The following is a 19,079-nucleotide window of genomic DNA, read 5'->3' as shown; positions in this document are numbered from 1 at the left end:
AGAGAAGACGTTAGCAAACTTCTGGTGCCACCGTCAAAGATTTTGCCGTCAAAGAGAAAACAGAAGATTGGTCCGACAATGCATATGAGAATGCCACGTATAGACGGATTGGGGGCTTATCTGGAAAGAGACACTTCAGAATATCCCGTTGATACCATTGAAGCAACTTGCAGAAGCCATCTTCTTCAAGCCTAAGCTTTTAATGAGAGGAGGAAGATGGACTAGAGTCTGTAGAGCTGCAAAAAGTATTTAGATAGATATCTAGGGGTGTAAGTGTGTAATCTTCTCTTCTACCATTTAATTTGGTTCCTCACACAAAACATTGTAATGGCAACGAGCCCAGCCCAATAGTGTATGAGTGTCACTAAGCCCACAGAGAAAGCCTAGGCCACCACATCTGACCCTTGAATTGGCCTGAGGAGTTTAATGATGGAACCTACTATCCAGGAATCCAATCATAGGGGCACGTGGATGAAGAGATTCTCTCTTCAACATGGGAGACCAAAAACTCTCCCAGACACATTACTCCGAGGACCGAGTCACATAAGATGAAGAGAGAACCTCTTAATCCATAAAATCTGACCCTCTGATTGGATTGAGAAAAGATATTTTAGACCTTGGGTGGAGGAAAGGAAAATTTTCATCTTACGAGTTTCAGAATGATATCAACAGTATACTTTTGTCTCTATGCATTTATCTGCCATATTATGTCGAAAATTGTTGTTAACCGGTCACAATGGAACAACCTTTCATTGCACCAAAACCCACCCTCCCTAGACCCAACAGTGGCGGGAGCCTCGTGCACTAGTACATCCTTTTTAGAGTTATCCCTAATTGTATGCTAAGTTGCTAATACCAAAAAATTAAATACATAAAGGTTACTATGATAGAAGTGTAGTTCTGAAGGCCTATAATACTTCTGTCTCAGGAAAGGGCTGAGAGGATGAATCAGATTCAAGAAATGAAGCAAGAGCCTCCATGTTGATCATGGCTGGGTAACCAAGGGGCTGGGTTTTCTCTAATGTGAGATCGCTACTGTATGAAGTTCTACACAACTCAATACAGTCGGTTCATAGAGTAAAGATTAAATAACCTCTTGGGGCCTTCAAGTTGATACCACTGACTTGCAAGTTGCAACACAAGTCACAAGGATACAAACTTCACATTTATGACATGCAGGTCCATTGCTCAGGATTGTGGTGCTCTACTGTCAGCCATTTTTGCGTTCAGTCATTTGGCAACCTTGTCCTCAGCACTCCCAGGACTAAGGTAAACCTTTGCTCTTCAGAGACAATGACATTAATATAGTGAGTGGGACCAACTAATGGACATGACACAGCCATGAGATAAAATTATCAGCATCTGGTTTATCAGTGTTTTTGCATTGTTAAAATTACAGTGAATAATGATGCATGAAAGAGTGGAACCATCCACTTTAATAGGTTCCCGCCATTTCTCAAGTGGAACACAATGGGTGTCCCATCCTCCAAGAATTCACAAATGAAACAGCAATTCTCTCGAGCTCAGCGGATCAACTTTCGTTTCTGGCTCAAAAGTTTGGAGCTCTTGTGTTGATCTCCCTCCAACTTTCTCCGTAAGCCCTTTAAATCTTCTTCAGTCACCGAACCATCCATCCTGCGATTCAATTCATATGCTTCTGCAATCCTCCTCTTGCATTCCTTACTTGCAGTATCATGAACAACTACTGAAACAGTTCAAACAGAGAATGAACACATCAACCAGCAGTTATTCTTTCTTTTTTTTTTTCCGATGGAGGGAGTGTGGGGAGGGGGCCTGGAAGCTCAAAATCCACAAATCCCTTGGGGTTCAAAACAAGCTCAATTAATGAATCACAATAAGTTTGGCAGCTGTCTTCGGAAAATATACAAAACCTGTCTACCAATTTAGACATTCTAAAGCCATAAAATACAACAGATGTCCAAACCTTTCACAACTAAAGAATCAAAACATTTAATTTCTCACTTTGTAATTCAGAGAACATTTCCATAGAAGATAATAAGAGCCAAAAGTGTCGGATCATACGAGGATGTTATGTTGTAATGCATGAAGACCAGATTCATGGCTTGGTTGGGATTGATGCTCAAAGTTATTTGATGCATCATATGGATTCAAATAATTTTGACGATGTGCATGGTCATGATGTCAATGCACAAGAGGGAACTGTGGTTCAAACAGCAGTGAATCGCTTTGCAGAAAAATTACTTGGTAGGCAAGCACTAAATAAGGTCACTGTAAGATAACAGACCTGGTTTAGGATAGTCTTTTCCGATAATGCAGTTTGCTTTGGTTTGGACGGCTAATGGTGCAGTCCATGGCTCATATATATACTCCTTTGGCATATCTGTAATTGTAATTGATTATAAATTCGATCTAAGCAAGATCGTAGCCCAGAAAAGGGAATGTAGTATAAAACGGAATGTTTGATCAGTGTTAGTAGATTCACAAACCTTGAAGTACAGGGAGAAAATGTCGGATGTATTTCGCATCAGGATCATATTTCTTTCCAAATGATGTTGGAGAGTAGATGCGGTTATACTGATTATTATGGCAATCACAAGATAGCAGTATTTCAGCAAAGAGGAAGTTTAATTACCATATTTATCAATTGAATACATAACTTAGGCTGCAAACCTGGTAGAAAAAGGATGAACAAGAGAGCCACAGCCAATTTCCATTATTTATGGCCCAATCTGAATCTATCAGCAATCTCTCAAAAACATCACGTCCCCTTTCCCAGTGGACAAACTAAATGCAGAAACATTGACATCAGGGGGGGAGGGGTGAGAGACATCTAAAAAAAAAAAAAAAAAAAAAGGAAAGGAAGAAGAAAATATATTAGGTTTTTTAAGAGGATCAAGGTCATATACCAGATCTCCACGAGTCAGGAAACAAGCTACACAATGCCGTGCAAGATGGTGCATCCAGCCCCATTTACTAAGCTATAATATCAAATAACAAACTGATCTTAGGTCAGCTGCCTAAATTTGACATCAAAACAGAAAACAAACAGTGAAAAAGTATTTAAGCACCAGATGAACAAAACATAGCAAAATAGGTATAAAACTAAGAAGACACACCCGGGGGGGGGGGGGGAGGGGGGACCTGTATCATGATGGCATCAATCCAAGGGTACCCTGTCTGACCCTCTCGCCAAGCCACCAGCAATTCATCATCATCATTCCAAGGTATCTACATGTCCAGTTGAAAATTAGGATTTTAAATGTGTAATATTAAGTATGGAATAAAATAAGCAGATCAGGTACATGAAGCCCCTAATTCTTTCAAAATATTCAAAAGTCCGAAAACTGCCTAGGTGTGCACCGGCATTGGACCTAGCTGCAAGCAGGAAAACTCCAGCTGACTGTAGCAACCTATATTCACTGATTTACTGAAATTATTGCAATCTATCTGGTGCTTGAGGATAAATCCTATAAAGATGAGATAAAGTGATGGACTATGACCATTGCATTGTGGTACACATTTCCTTAGGTGAAAGGTCATGACTCGTTTATAATAATGGAACTACAGTAAAGCTTCTGTAACTAAATTTCAATCCTATAACAATCCCTTAGTTACTGCCTATATAATTCATGAATATTAAAGCATTAAGTGCATTGTACATGCAAGAGAACGATCAAAATGGCATTAGGACCACAAGAACCGGGCATGCCCTTGAATAGTTGAATGCATAGGCAGCCAAGGCCAACTTTAATGCAAGAGCAATCAGATGTGTTTTGTGTGGTTTGATCTCAAGATCAACGTCTTGGTTTTATTTGTTAATTGGAGCCATTACAATGCATGGGCCCAAACAATAAGATATTTTTTAATTAGAAGTAGATTAGTTTTTTTATTTTTTGTGGGGCCACATATAGGGGAGATTTTTTTTTAGCAGTTTACTTTGATAAGATTTATCCAAGCTGCAAGGACCATTTGAAGACTTTAAATGGCTGTGGTTATAGGTTTCCTGAATTTCAGGAAACTTATCAAGTCAGCTTGTGGAGGCACATTAGGACCATTTTTTCAACAACCTTGCGTGACTTTGGTCTCCTTAAAACAAATCGTGGGATTAATTTTACAGCCATATCTCTTTATTTTTTTATTATTGAAGTGTCCTTTATTTTGTTTTAGTCATCAAGTCAATTAAGAACTCTTCTTTTTTAGCCTACAGCTGGAAGAGAGAGTGTTAGTTTGGGTTGCTTTTCTTTATCATTTAATTTTGATTGAGTCTATTGAAGGGTCCATATCAGCATTATTTAATTCTATAAATAGATGTAAAGGCTAAGAGCCTCCCTACGAATTGATGAATGGAAATTAGTTGATTAAGTTCAGAGGTTGTTGCCTCTCTTGTCTCTCCTTCCCCCCCCCCCCTCGATTTTTCTTTCCTTTCTTCTTTCTCTTCTCTCCTTATCCTCTTCTTTCCACCACAACCAGATCCTCAATCATCCGATCTGCACTAACTTGGTATCATAGCCAAACCTGGCCATAGATACCATGGATCTAACTCTCTTGCTAGCTATCCACAAACAAATTCAAGTCGTGCAAAAGAACTTGCGAAAGGTTGAAAAGAATCTCGAAGAGACTCGGCAACAATGTAAGGGTGTCAATTTAGAACTGGAACCAAAAAACTGGGACCAAAGCCAGCCGTTAAACCGAACCAAATCATAATGAAAAAGAAAAATCAGCTCGGTTTCGGAAAATGGAATTTTATTTGGTTTCGGTTTTAAAGTTAAAACTGCTGACTTGAACCAAACCGAATAACGCGAACACAAACCGAAAATCATATAAGAACCGAATAGGTTGAGCCGAAATATCAAAACCAATAAGAATTGAATTAGACTATATACATGAAAACTGGAGTAGAACCGGTTCGGTTCTACTTTTAGTTTCTTAAATCTCTTCGGGTTTGGTTTGAACATATTGTAACTGAAACCAAACTGATTGACACCTGTTGCGGAAAGATCCATCCTGATGTTCTCCTGAGGCTGAGCTGACTTGCACACAAGATCAAAGCTAAGCAGCAGAGCGCCGGTCTGAACCGACAGGGACTCTCCCATGCTTAAATTAGATCTCTTGCAACAGATAATTGTCTAAACTGAGAATGAACTGAAAAAATCCCTTTTACCTGGGCTAGGCTTTACCATTTATAGGGCTAAGATACTAGATTGGTGTAGAGCTGTTCGATTATAGACCATGGAGGAGAGTCCCTTATCTCTGATAGGTGGCTTCACTCAAGTAGGGTACCTGGCCCGTCCGAGGTCACGGGAAAGGCGTGCCTTCCAGAAGGTACCCTTTTTTGTTAGGGTTTACCTGACCAGGTTGATTAATCGTTGGTTTAGGTTAACCTATGGGTTTAGTTGTTTGCTGGGCAAGTAATGTGCCTTGCTGACATGGTAGCTTGCCGGTCCCGACATGGAAGCTGTGTGTGAGGTGGCAGCAGCGTCATACTGCTGGCCAGCTTGGCACTCGTGAGCTGACTTGAGGGCTTGGCTCGGTTCTTCACGCTGGGGAAATCAACCCAGGCCCTATGCTCGGTCCAACTGGGAATCTGAGACTGAACTAAGAGATCGGCTTGTACGAGGTCCATTCTATCTTGCCTTCGGGGTAACATTGAGGACCTACTTTATGGCCGCACCCTCTGCTGATCACATTGGGTTTTCTACCTTACGCTTCCATCTAGGGTCGGATCATCCGATTTCGAACTTACAGGTTGGCTCGGCTACCTAAGTTAGTTATAACGTATCTGATCTGGCCACGTGCCGTCATCTTATTGGTCGGTAATAATTTGGTTCATCAACACCCTTACAATGTTGTAAGGATTTTAAGAACCAATTTCTAGTCACATCGATAGTATGAAATCTTTCTTCGACAAACTGATCTCAATCATCGAGCAATGGTTGGAAGAACAAGAAGACGAGACACTAACGATGGAAGATGAAGTGGCTCCATTTATCATTGAAGAAGCACCTGTGGAGGAAAATACACTAGTTGATTTTTAATTAAACCAGCTGAATTTGTGCTTCCAGATTGCGACTTCGACGATGGACTCCTAAGTGCTGATTTTTGTACCATTAAATCGTAGTTTAATTGTTAGTTTTGTTGGGCCAAGAAGAATAAATGTTTATCGTGTGTCAAAGATCCTCCCATACTACAAAACTCGAGGGCAAGTTTTTTCAAACAATGAGGGAATAATGTAGGGGCAAGATTAGATGTGTTTGATGTGATTTGATCTCAAGATCAACATCTTGGATTGTATTTGTTAATTGGGGGCATTGTATACATTGGCCCAAACAATAAGACATTGTTTAAATTAGAAGTATTTTAATTTTTGTGGGGCCACATTGATGTAGATTTAAGGAGGAAAGAAAGAAGGCCAATTCTGCCAGCCCATTGAACCAGTTCAATCAGCCAGCCTTGAACCATATTAGTGGCCCAGGTTTAGTCCCAACAAGAGATCTTCTCTCATGACTCGCATGGGGTATCTTCCTTAAAATATGGAGCTGATTAGAATGAGATTTGATACTATATTTAGTTACTATTTAGTAGTTTCTATTTTGTGTTATTTAGTTAATGACAATGGTAGGATTATACTTAGTTTCTATTTCCCCATCTTCTTCTTCTTTGACTGTCCATCTGAGGGTGCTCAGTCTGCTGACTGAAGAGGATATTCTGCTGTTGTGTTCCTTGTGACCCTACTACTGAATAGAATACAGGTTATCCTATTGTGGATTGGTTCTTAGTTGGGAAAGGTTCTACATTACACGTATAGCGGAGGTATTATTTTATTTTTGTTAGTAATTTACTTAAATAAGATTTATCCAAGTTGTGGGGTCCATTTAAAAAGGGCGTACCCAGTGCACCAGGCTCCCGCCACTGCAGGGTCTGGGGAGGGTCATAATGTATACAGCCTTACCCCTGCTTTTGCAGAGAGGCTGTTTCCTGATTCCAAGGCCCGCCCTCAAATGGCCACTTGGTCACAATGGACCACTAAAGTGGTCCATTTGAAGACTTTAAATGGCTGCGGTTATAGGTTTCCTGAATTTCAAGAAACTAGTCAGCTCAGTTTGCATGGGGCCCATTAGGACCTTATTTTCAACAACCTTGTGTGTGGAGAAGCATCCTTGTGTGACTTAGGTCTCCTTAAAACAGATCATGGGATTAGTTTTACAGCCTTATAACTTTATTTATTTATTATTGAAGTGTCCTATAGTTTATTTTAGCCACTAAATCAATCTAGAACTCCCTTTTTAAAGGCTACGTCTGAATTTCAGCACTCTCTCTCCTTACTCTCTTCTTTCCCACCACAAGCAGATACTCCATCATCCGATCTACATCAAACTTAATAACCACGGAAAATACGTACTTTTGGCTATAGTCCGGTTGGTTTACTGTCTGGTCTTGAAAACACAACTGGTTTTACCAGGAGATGCATGGGAAACCTCCAATACTTTAGGTGGAATTTATGGACGGTATAAAGTTTGTCATCTTTTGCATAAACATAACTAACTTCAAAGGTGAATGAGAATCTAAAAAAGTTCAGGTTGATTTTTAAAATGAGCTAAGACAAGAAATTGAGAAGAACGAGATAGCAATAATGAATTGGACCACAGTAAAGTATTTAAAAGAGGTGGTACAGCTGTTCCATAAGACTATCTTCTCAAAAATATTTCAACCCAACTAGAGACATCCTCACAATTTTATCCAGCAACTTCTAGGAAGCCCCAAGATCTGAAGGAAAACTGATTCTCTTTAAGTCCCTTAAAATTATTTTTTTAAACAACGTATACACACATAGTAATTTGCATTTCACAGGTAAATAAAATATAATCAACAGGAATGTGTTTACTGCTGACAAGAAGCAGGATTACTTAATGTAAATGTGAACGTACAAAAAGGTTCTTAGCATACACAAGCAACAGATTTTAATATTTCACTATGATCTCAAGCGAGTAGCTCCTAATATTATCAACTTTCATCAATGCACTATTAGAATATGAATTTCTGATCTGTTGTAACTTGTAAGATGCACAAAACAGAGGAGTTCAAACTGATGAATGCAGGCAGACATATCAACTTGTGAACCATAAGATTTCCAAGAAACCAATTACTTGTGATTACCTGCTTGCATACTCGGTTTCCTTTCATCGTATCAAAATTAGGAGTGCCAAAAGCCACACAGTAGAAAAAATCTCTCCATAACAACTGCAAACAGGCCAATAATTAGTTGTTGTAAGCTTATTCCCCTACAAGCTAAGATCACTAAAGTACTGGATAAACTAACCTGTCCAACAAGTGAAACTGGTGGTGATGTGTGCTTTTTGACAGTCTTATAAACATCTTGAAGGCATTGGTAAAAATACCTGGAAGAAAGACAACCAAACTGTCCAGGGGGAATCAAAACAAAATAGAGATTAAGAGAATACACAAGAAAATGTAAGCAGTTGCCAACCCTTGAAGAAAAGAGATGACAGATAAGGTAATATATATCAAAAGTTGTTTCTATTTTTCCCTCACTTTTAAGTATGGTGACAGAACAGTGGTTGCAGGCTTTAGAAATGCTGATGGGTCACCCTTTGGTTTCTCAAAGTTCGCTACCCACTCCTGCAATAAATATGAGTCAAAGCCAAGATTAACATAAGATGTTACTTCAGCGGTACAACACAACAGCCACAACTGTGCCGAGCACATTTTTGGAATCAGAGGATGCGTTCAAAAAAGGATAGCTGTCTCTTCTTACGTATAACTCAGTTCTGAGTTTAACAGAGTGACCAAGTACCAGTAAGGCTAAAGATGATGGATGAACAAATAGACCTTGTCAAACCAAATAATACTATATCTGAAGAACCACAGCCTCATAGAAAGTCAAACAAGACTGCAAGGTTACTGGGGACTTCCGTCTTTTATTTTGGTTTTTTCTTTCTTTTCATGTCTTTTCTTTATGGTAATGCTTTCCTCGTTTTAGAAGTTTTGCAAAGCACTATCCTAACACTGTAACTTGCCCCTTTTTTGTATCACTACAGAAGATTGTCCAAGCACAATTAGGAAGATTCACCCCTTTCTGTTAGAGATCGTAAAAGTGCTATATTGGCAAGAACCTCCCTCATAATCTGTGTGACAGTGATTCAGAATACTGTTGCTCAACATATTTGGTGAAGGTGACAAAGGATCTATAGCAACTCACATGTTTGGGATATTGAGAGCCTTCAAATGCACAAATTATCATAGTCAGATGATATTGTTCAAAGGAAATAAAAGCAAATTATCTGGTGTTAAATAATAAGATGAAATTTCCATCAATCATTTTGGTCCTGAAACTCAATCTCCTAAGTGTGTGATATGTCCATTTCCACCATCCATCAATTAAAAGACGGATTCTTGTGTTTAGGACGTTGTTCTTTCACTATATCTATGGAATCCTCCTCCTGGTTGGATTTTAAGAAAGTTGGTACAGAACATGACACTTGACCGCACATTGTAAAATATGCCAGAATACTAGGTAAAATCCATTGGGGTTTGCACCATAGCTATGTTCAGTAATCATCTTCAGCTACTAACAACTAGCAAAAATCCCACTAGACTATTAAAAATATTTTTTGAAGTACAAGAGAATAAATTAATGCATATACAAATAAAAAAGAAACATGTACATCTATGGTTTAAAAATATTTAAAGGCATCAGGCAAAAAGTTCAAAATAGGCAACGAAAAACAAAAACGCAGTAATACCTTTTATTTGGTCGAATAAACCATGCTATTAAGGTACAAAATCTTGACTAACATGCTAGAACACTTAAGAAAAGTAAGCTTTACAAGTCATAACCAAATAATGGAAGTGTTTGAGAAAGAACAAATATATTTGTAGAAGAGACAAGTTACTATCAAATCTTGTTGTTCTGAATTATAGTTCTTGTAAGCCTAACAATCTCTACTACATTTGTTGCAAGACCCTATCTTCCTTGCCACATTATATTTGAAGTCTGTTAAGAGTGATACAAAATAAAGACTTGTAAAGCAGGTTCCTTTTTTTTTTTTTTTTTTTTTTTTTTGGGGGGGGTTGTGGACTACTGCATCAGGAACCAGGGGGCAGGGGGGTTAGTCTGATAGCTTCAAAACACAGGCTCCACTTAGACTTTTAATATAGTACACCTGGATCATAATCTTGTAAATGAATTCTCAAAATTCAGCAAGGAGGAAATTGCACAGTAATAAATCAAAAGTGAGATGAATGTGAAGAAATAAAGAACATTACACTAAATTAGCTGTAGTTTAGTAAACAGCACACCTTATCACTGAGTGATAATCTCAACCTCTTCAATGCCTCTGACTCACCACCTCTAAAAGGAGAAATGTCATCCTGCACACCAACTTGCCTTATAAAAGAATCCAATAGGAAGTATTCTTCATCATCTAATAAAAATGGCAGCTTATAACCTGTCTAATGTCACCGTAGCCAAGTTCTTTTATTGTTGGAACTCCCAAGACTTCACAATTTCCTACATTTCCGACTGGAGGAAGCAAAGAAATTTCTGTTGAAAGAGGGGGCGGTGGTTGCCCAGCAAGCTTCACAAACGATTGATAACTCAATGGTGGTCTTCCCCCGTTCTTTGTAGGAGCAGTCATACAGCAATGTATATTATATAAATTAAAAAGACAAAAAGTTGAAAAGACAACAAATAAAACTCCAATCCAGAATCACTTCAAGATAAACCATGAAATACCATATCGGGAGCATACCTTATGTATAATATCTGCAGGATTGAAAAGAGTATGGCTTACAGGAGAGAAAACCTCAATTCCAGCTGCAGAAGCATAGTCCTATCAAAGCTAAGTAAAATGTCGTCAAGAATGAACTTCCCCAGTATCTCTACAATAAAATAATTCACAGAGAACTGGCTCTGAATGTCATGCATTTGCTTCAATAAGGAAAACTAATAGCACAAGTCAAAAGATAAAAGCTTTAGCCACCAGAAAGCAGCACTTCTACACGATAAACGAAAGGAAGCAATTCCTACCTTGACTTTATTATCTAGGGATTGATAATATGGCTCTGTGTCGAATTCGAAGCCAAGCTTTTTAACACGCCACTGCGAGAATTAAGGGGAAATAGCAAATAATATCGATGAAAACACCAGTGAATTGCATCATAAGCTTCAAAATCCACGGGAAGAAACACGAGAACGTAATTAGGAAGCTTACTTCCTTCAAGAGCCGAATCAAAATCTCAACAGGATCTCCTCTGAACAAAAGCAATCGCGATCCCAGCTTTTGGAGACTGGAATCGAGATCGTTAAGGCTCTCGAGCAAGAACTGTATGCGGTTCAAGCCGGCAAGGGATGAACCGGGAGAGAAAGCGGTTGGGTCTGGCTCAAGGTAGTGTGGATCGAGGACGAAAACGGGGTAGACATTGTCCGAGTCCTTGCGAGCGTAATCGAGAGCTGGGTTGTCGTGGATCCTTAGACCTTTACGGAACCAGACCAGAGAATTCGACGCCATTGATGGAGGCAGAGAGACGTGGAGAGAAGAGAAGAAGATGCTCAGAGACAGTGAAGCTCGCATTCGAATTCCAAAGCAAAGAGTTATTGCAGAGCGAGTACCCACTTCCATAATCCAACTACCTGCTATTTCATTTTCCCGCTAAGAATGAAGTTGGAAACGTGGCATATCATGCTAAAATGCGCATATGGAATGGGATAAGACCGGGAGCACGGTATTCGACTTAACGTCGCCGCCTAGGAAGAGTAAGTGGGATCTGATGGGTGCTAAAGTACGCTGTTCGCTAACAGCGTACTTTAGGATTTTTGATTGATGGGATAAAAAAGGAGAGGCTCAACTGGGGCCACGTCATCTCTCAAACGTTGAGGCATGTGGGGTCGTTAGGTTCAGCGGAAAGAGAGTGGTTGATTTGTAGTCCACGTTGCACTTGGGTGCCCCTCTGAGTAACAGCCATGTGTTTTTTTTTTTGTGTGTTTTTTTTTTAAATCGAGAAACCCTAGCCCATCCTTTTTTAAGGATCCGGCTCCCTGGCGCCTAGGGAGTGCCCTGGAGCGCAAGCAAGGGTTGGATTGTGCTGCACACATTCTGATGCATGCCTAGTCAGCCATCGGGATGTGTGCAGCACAGCCTAATGGGCGGATGCCCCCTAGGCATTCCCTAGGCGTTGGGTTCCCTGGAGAGGAGCTCAATCCCCTTTCTATGGGTAGCTGAGTCCCAAAGTCTTTGTAAGATCCAGCTAACCACATGAACCGAGAAAGATTTTTCAATAGGGTGAGATTTTTCATTTCATGGAGGTTGGGGCTATCATTTTGCCCTTTCTATATCTAGAGCAGGCGCCATGTAGCATGACAGTATTCTTTCTCCTAAAAACTAATTATACCTGATACACCGTATTTTATCCACCCAATCCCAATGTGACACCTGGAAGCTTGAAGCCCAAGAAGCACGTTTCGTCTAAGATTCGCATGTCATGCACAGGGCGATTAAACCAGTATAGCCACGTTAGCATAGATGGTTAAGGAAAGTCCTAAAGGCATTCTAAATGGTAACTGTAATCCACGTATGGAAAGATTCATAACCGATAACGACTCAATCTCTGGACGATGAAGGAAACCAACTGGGAGAATCTTTGTAAAGGGGATTGGGGTGAAATTTGTATAAATAGAGGCCATTGAGCCCCAATTAAGGGAGATCAATCAATTAAGAAATCAATACTGTTTCAAGAGAGTTCTTCGTTTCCATTATTAGTTTCAGTGTTGCAGAGAGGGAAACCTAATAGCGAAGGCAAGCATCTTTCTTTGTGCAACAATACCCAAGTCCTTTTTCTTTTTTATGGAAAAGACTAAAAATATAAAATAAGCCAAATATTAGTTTACAAAGAGTTTATGGACAAAAAAGGATTTGTGCATCAGGGCTTTATGAGCCCAAAAAGTAGAGAGGGTCAACGAAAAATTGTCCTTAATATGAACAAAATTAATATCTTTAGACCGATCCAAAATATCCAAAATATAATGCATAATTGGCCATGCTAAATGAGTTGGAGATGGAAGAAGACCGAGCAGCAACATGTTTGAGCACCAAACTTCTTTCATCTTCAGCCCCAGTTTCTCGGCATGATCAAGGCTTGCCACAATGCTAAATAAATTAGGTTCCATGTCATTATGATGGAAGATGTAACCTGCAACGATCAACATGAATTTGCCATCTAACAAAATGCAGAAGGCCCAACCAAAAGAAATTAGGAAATTTTAAAATAGATAAAGGAGAAATAGAAATAACAGTGAGAATATCCTCAGAATAATTAGTTACATCAAGGGAAGAAATAGAGAGGGGGATAACTGGAGATCCTTCAACCAACGTTCAATATTCCCCATAACCTTTAGGGGATTAGGCTTTTCCAAACCTTTAATAATATAGTTCCGAGGATTCCATATGAAATATCAAGTTATAATAAAAATCGAGAAGAACCAAATCATGGAGGACATGTCAAGCTTACGGTGCAATAGAGTAGAAATGTATAAATGTTCCAATGAGGGGTGAGAGAGAAACTCGGTTCTCAGTCCCCGAGGACTAGCAGCCCAGATATGTTTAACCTCACATGAGAGGAAAATGTGCCAATTGGTCTTGATACAAATGCTATAGAAAGCACAAGTGGGGTTGATGTGGATCCATTTCGAGAGAGTAGCCTTGACTGGCAGAAAAAATTTTAAACTTAGGATGTAAATTAAGCTTCCAAAAGAATTTCCACCAAGAGGTTAGAGGTAAATCAGGAGAATTGGGCTTAAAAAAAAGGGATCTAGCTACGAGTTTAGTGCTAAAACGACCATCCTTAGCCAACAAAGTGCACCACCAACTATCAACCGCATTAGAGAAGGGCAAATTAATAATATTTGGCAATAAACTAGGAACAGATACTTTAAGTAAATTAATATTCCGATGAACGGAATTTGTAAACATACAAACCTTGATCTGGATGCCTCTCACATCCGAGAAACTACGATTATGGTCCCTAATGCCCTGATGGAGGGAATCTATGATCTGGTTGCCCATTAGACTAATTTTAGTTAAAGGTACAAGGTTTGATCTTATGACTTTTATCTTTCTCCATTATGATTATAGAGTTGGTTTTGAGAAGGCTCTCAAGGAGAGCCTAGGGTTTGTTGCTCATATATCAAGTTTCATTTCAATCAAAATTGATCAAGTCACAAAATTAAGAATTTAAAAATTAAAGACTGTATAGAGGATACACACCCAAAAATGGACCGGAACAAATATATGGATATATGACATACATGCGTATAACCAGAAAGGGCATATATTCGGGGTATTTCTAATTGAATTTTTAGTCTTAAAATTGACAGGTGACCAATCCAAATCATTCCTTTAATATCCAATATTTAGAATTACTAAATCATCCATCCACATGGCAGAAATAAGTGGTCCACTTAGACACCTCTCCAAGCAAGCTAGTGTGGAAAAACTTTTTACCTGTGTGCATTTTCCCAACCATAATAAAATCCTAACAAATTAGATCCTTGGTTAGAGATAATGATCAAGGGTAGGTGTAGGAATAGAAACAACAACCAAGAGTTTAACTTAGAAGCCACATAAGTATATCTCATGATTTTGACTAGCTTAAAAATCTTATGGAGGACCTCAATTATAGTTTTCCCCAACACTAGGGACAATAAGGACCTAATTTGTTTAGCCAATAATATATGGAAAGAGAAACATTGAACAATTCTGAATGGAATGGAAACCAATTTGACTAAAGCTTCCCTAGACAATTTGTAGAAATGAATACTAACAACAATACAGAGAACAAATGGAATCTGTACACAAACAATCACACAACGCAAAGATTTACATAGTTCTACCTACATCCACGGTGAGTGAGATCTGCTTAACTATCAATAGAGAATAGGGTTACAATTGTCTATCCTCACACCTCTCTCAGATTAACAAGAATGAACATAACCCTCACTACAAATGTATTGTGAAACCTACATAGGTACAGAATAGCAAAATATCCATGTAAATTAACCCACAAACGCAAGTGACAGAATCCAAGACATCATCCCAACACAACAATCAATGAAAGAATCTCTCTAACAATCCACCCAGTTGTGCCACATGAAATAGTGATTTGACAATTCCACTTTTATCCCCAAAAGTAGCTTGGTTGGTGTCCTATAGACTAAAATCTCTGGAAAATAAAAAATGATGTCTAAAATTAATATACTTGTAAAGGACCCTAATCAAAATATTTCTTTTAGAGGGCATTAAGATTAAAGGATGGTGGCTCTTCACTACATCTTTTAAAAAGGTAAGCCATAGAAAGATGAGATTCTCTCTTCATCCAAGGTGATGGCTACGTTTGATATGTATTTTTTAATGTATTATAGGCCGGTAATGCATTCCAAGATATCAATCAAAACGCAGCCTTAGTCTTTCATTCATGATTTTTAACATTTGGACCCGTTACTTATTTAAATGAATTTCAAAAAATCAAACAAGCGCTGCCCTCATCTTCCACCTATGATCTTAAACATTTGGACCTATTATTTATTTAATCTATATTTGTTATCTCATTTTTTTAACCTCAACATTTTATGGGCCCTGAACACCTCAGTAGCAATAGATAGGATGGGCAGTCTGAGGATTGCATTGACCTCAATGGAGTTAAGGAGAATTCTTAGGATATCAGTTTTCCAAAACCCGAACCTCCAGTCAATCAGTTGTTTGACCTATAGGATAGTAGTTTGGGAAGGAGTTGTGGTAATTCTGCCATGGAATAGAGTAGTAACCCATGGATCATGAAAGAGGTGAGTTGTAAGGCCATTACCCACTCTACGCGGCAACCCTTGAAGAAGAAGATCTTGCCCCAATAAGATGCTTTTCCAACCCCACGATGGCCGGATGGAGGGAGGAGCCTCAATAAGACTTCAATTCGGGAAATATTTGGATTTGAGAATCTAAGCCCATAGACTTTGAGGCTGGTTTAATAATCTCCAACTTTGTCTTGATAATAGAGCTTGATTGAAATGGGTGAAAGAAAATGAACTATGCAACTATACTTTGAAAGCGTTTAGAATCATATAATGAATATTTTGAAATTAAGACTACAGGTATTATGATTTTTTTGAATGCATTGTCAATCTATATTGCATTCCAAAAATGCATATCAAACGCGATAGACGTAACCTTTTGATCCCATGGGTGGGCATCCTGGACCGGATCCAAACCCGGGTTCGATCAACATATAGGATGTGAGAGTTGCAACTTTTCTTTGTCAGATTCAAATGAACCAACTCTGAGAAAGGTTTAAAACGTGGGTTGACCATGATGCTTGGTTAGGTAAGTCCAAGTTTAATTAACTAATAAATTGTGGCCAAATCCAAAACCGAAGTGGTATAAGCGTGATTATTGACTAATTTTTCCCGTCCCTTGTGAATTGTCCATTGTGAGATCCTACTTTTTGTTCTTACCAAAAAACCAAAAAATAAAAAAAAAAATCCTACGTTTTGCTAAGATAATAAAGCATTATAAAAAGGCTTCACAATTATGTGTTTGGATTTTTGCCATAGTAGCTTTTTTGGTGTAATCCACTAATGTATATAAAGGAGAAAGAACACCATCCAGTCGTGCATTGTGGTGTATCCCTGTGCCTAGACATAAGGGCACACAAAATGATCAGTACACTCTTAATGATTTCCGCCTTTTTAGGGGGTACACCGATCATTTCATGAGTCCTGTGTCTGAGCGTAGGGACATGCCACAATGCGCGACTGGGTGGGGTTCCTTTTCTCTTTATATAAACCAACATGGATGGGCACTTGTGAGATTCACCCTAAGCTTTTCAAACCTTGATTTTGGTCGCTTGTTAATTACCACCTAAGATTAAAAGAGATTGTAATTTGATTTAGGACTTCCACACCCACCATGATAGGGTGAGAATGGATATGGATTGAAAAACTTTTGGGGATTTACATTATGGGTTTGGTGTCTTTTGTTGAATTTGCTTCATCTAAGTAAGAAGAATAAAACTAATCAAGAGCTAATGAGAGTGCTATCTACAAGTAGGGATGTAAACGGATCGGATGTGATCGGAGTCGGATATTCCCTGATCGAATTCGGATACCTCTAAACGGATTCGGATGCGGATCGGATTCGGATTTTTGACCATCCGTTTACATCTCTGCCTTGTGTAACCCGGACCTTCCTCCCCCTAGTGGATACAATTCACTCTCAATCCATATCTCTTAGATCATGATTCTCTTTTCATTATATTCTAGAACCTATTGAATCTTAAAAAATCGTCAAAATCATTATTTATTTAATTTTTTATTATTAAGTATTCGGATTTTTTTTCGGACGGATTTTAATCGGAGTATTCGGATTATTTCCCGGATATCTCTAAACGAATACGGATGCCTCTAAACGGACACGGATGCAGATTCGGATTCGGATTTCGGTTATCCATTTACATCCCTATCTACAAGTTAATAATCTATGGACGGCTCTAACCACTAAGAATCAATTTAAAAATTGGGATGATATCTCAATATCCGATCTCCAAGATTTTTCTTGGGCACTTTGGACTTTTATGTACAATCTATTGACAGTAGGTTGCTCCATTGCGACCTCGCCGTCTCAGGTCGAGTCAGGAAACAACCTCTCATTGAAATGCGATAAAGTTGAATACATTATGATCTTTCTAATTCCGTAGTGACAGGAACCTCGTGCACTAGGTACGTCCCTTTTTTAGTTTTTAACAATCTATCTAAGCGGGATCATTTCCCTACATATAAGATATGTTGCATCTATGGTTTGAGGAGTCAAAATCGAATCAAGTGAATTGTCTAATCTGAATTGGATGAGCCTCTACATTATGACCCTCTCTAGACCCACAGTGGTAGGAGCCTCCTGCACTAAGTATATCCTCTGTGGAACCAGTTCCCTATACATAAGATTTGTCGCATCCATGGTTTGAGAAATTAAACCGGATCGAGTGAATTGTCCAATCTAAATTGGAATTGGCAGAGTCTGACTTTAGCCGATTCCTTTACCCCTCTTTTGAATCGCCCATTGTTCGTGTTTTTTTCTTTTAATTAAAAAAAAAAAAGAAAAAGAAAAACCTTTACTACAAAATGATCAATATCCAAACTCCCAGATATTGTCTCCCTACGTCTCTATTCTAGCTATATTAGTTGCCCATATTTATGTTTGATCTTCATTTTTTGTCATTGTCTCATTCTTCTAATGAATAAAAATAATAAAAAATCAATGATGAAACTTAAATCAATAAGACCCGCAAATTTATTTAATAAATAATTTAAAAAATTAAATGTTTTATGGAAATATTGCTTATTCTTTCCACTTAACGGTGTCAATTTAGAAACGAAACTGGATCATGTAATACTGAACAAATTAAACTGGGGAAAAATTCGCTGATTTTGGTTTGGTTCGATTTTGGTTTTAGAGTTAAAATCAACAGTTTAAACAAAACGAATCGAATAGACCTAGATCATACCGAATTAAATAAAAACGAATCCAAACCAAATAAAATCGAAATAAAATAATTTAACAGTATATGAATTTCATTAAACCAAAAAAAATCAAACTGATCCAGTTCAAGTTTGGCTTTTTTTTTTAAAAAAAATTTATTCAGTTTTGGTTTGATTTTTGGATTGAACATATTATATCCTAAATTGAACCTAAACCGAACCATTTGACACCCTTATCCCAATTCCAATTTTCTAGGGTTTTAGCTAATTCCATATTTACTCATATCGATTTGGATCGAAATCGATGGAAACCGATTCCATGTTTAATTCTGGATTCTTAAACTTTGATTGCATCTCTCCACCTCCCCCCTCAAGGAGGGAAAAATGATCACATAGGGGATGGCCCCCAAGAAAAGAGGATCCGGCTCCTTTCTAGGGAGCCCAGTGCCCAGGGAGTGCTAGGGGGCCATCCAATGGTTGGGTTGTGCCACACACATCTTGACGTGCGGTAGTCATCCGTTGGGACGTGTGCGACATAGCCCTGTCGTCGGATGGCCCTCTG

General features: G+C 38.6%; 1 protein-coding gene across 2 annotated transcripts; it reads right to left on the bottom strand.

Annotated features, from left to right (window-relative positions):
* Positions 1-1,233: 1,233 nt before the first annotated feature.
* Positions 1,234-11,636, bottom strand: LOC122653046 ((6-4)DNA photolyase). 2 transcript variants are annotated; one of them, XM_043846973.1, is made up of 14 exons: positions 11,214-11,636; positions 11,030-11,101; positions 10,752-10,832; positions 10,449-10,619; positions 10,300-10,371; positions 8,533-8,619; positions 8,300-8,398; positions 8,137-8,220; positions 3,124-3,210; positions 2,889-2,960; positions 2,653-2,766; positions 2,469-2,556; positions 2,267-2,362; positions 1,234-1,705 (listed from the first exon to the last, which is right to left on the bottom strand). In XM_043846973.1, exons 1-14 carry the CDS (start codon positions 11,619-11,621, stop codon positions 1,524-1,526), a joined length of 1,713 nt encoding a protein of 570 aa, XP_043702908.1. In that variant the 5' UTR covers positions 11,622-11,636; the 3' UTR covers positions 1,234-1,523. The 2 variants fall into 2 exon arrangements, with proteins under 2 accessions (XP_043702908.1, XP_043702909.1); XM_043846974.1 differs by lacking the exon at positions 2,267-2,362 and having other exon boundaries at positions 11,214-11,579.
* Between the last annotated feature and the right edge of the window lie 7,443 nt (positions 11,637-19,079).

Source organism: Telopea speciosissima, chromosome 2 (assembly GCF_018873765.1).
Source record: "Telopea speciosissima isolate NSW1024214 ecotype Mountain lineage chromosome 2, Tspe_v1, whole genome shotgun sequence".
In the NCBI taxonomy this organism is placed as follows: Eukaryota; Viridiplantae; Streptophyta; class Magnoliopsida; order Proteales; family Proteaceae; genus Telopea; species Telopea speciosissima.
The sequence above is the reverse complement of the archived record's forward strand: the minus strand, read 5'-3'. Positions and strand labels throughout refer to the sequence as shown.

Bases quoted from the DNA above. Each gene is read 5' to 3' on its own strand.
- LOC122653046 (XM_043846973.1), bottom strand. From the start codon at position 11,621: ATGGAAGTGGGTACTCGCTCTGCAATAACTCTTTGCTTTGGAATTCGA. The intron at 8,221-8,299 runs GTTAGTTTATCC...GCCTGTTTGCAG, and splicing joins CAGTTTCACTTGTTGGACAG to TTGTTATGGAGAGATTTTTT. The intron at 3,211-8,136 runs GTAATCACAAGT...CTGGACATGTAG, and splicing joins GAAACCGAGTATGCAAGCAG to ATACCTTGGAATGATGATGA.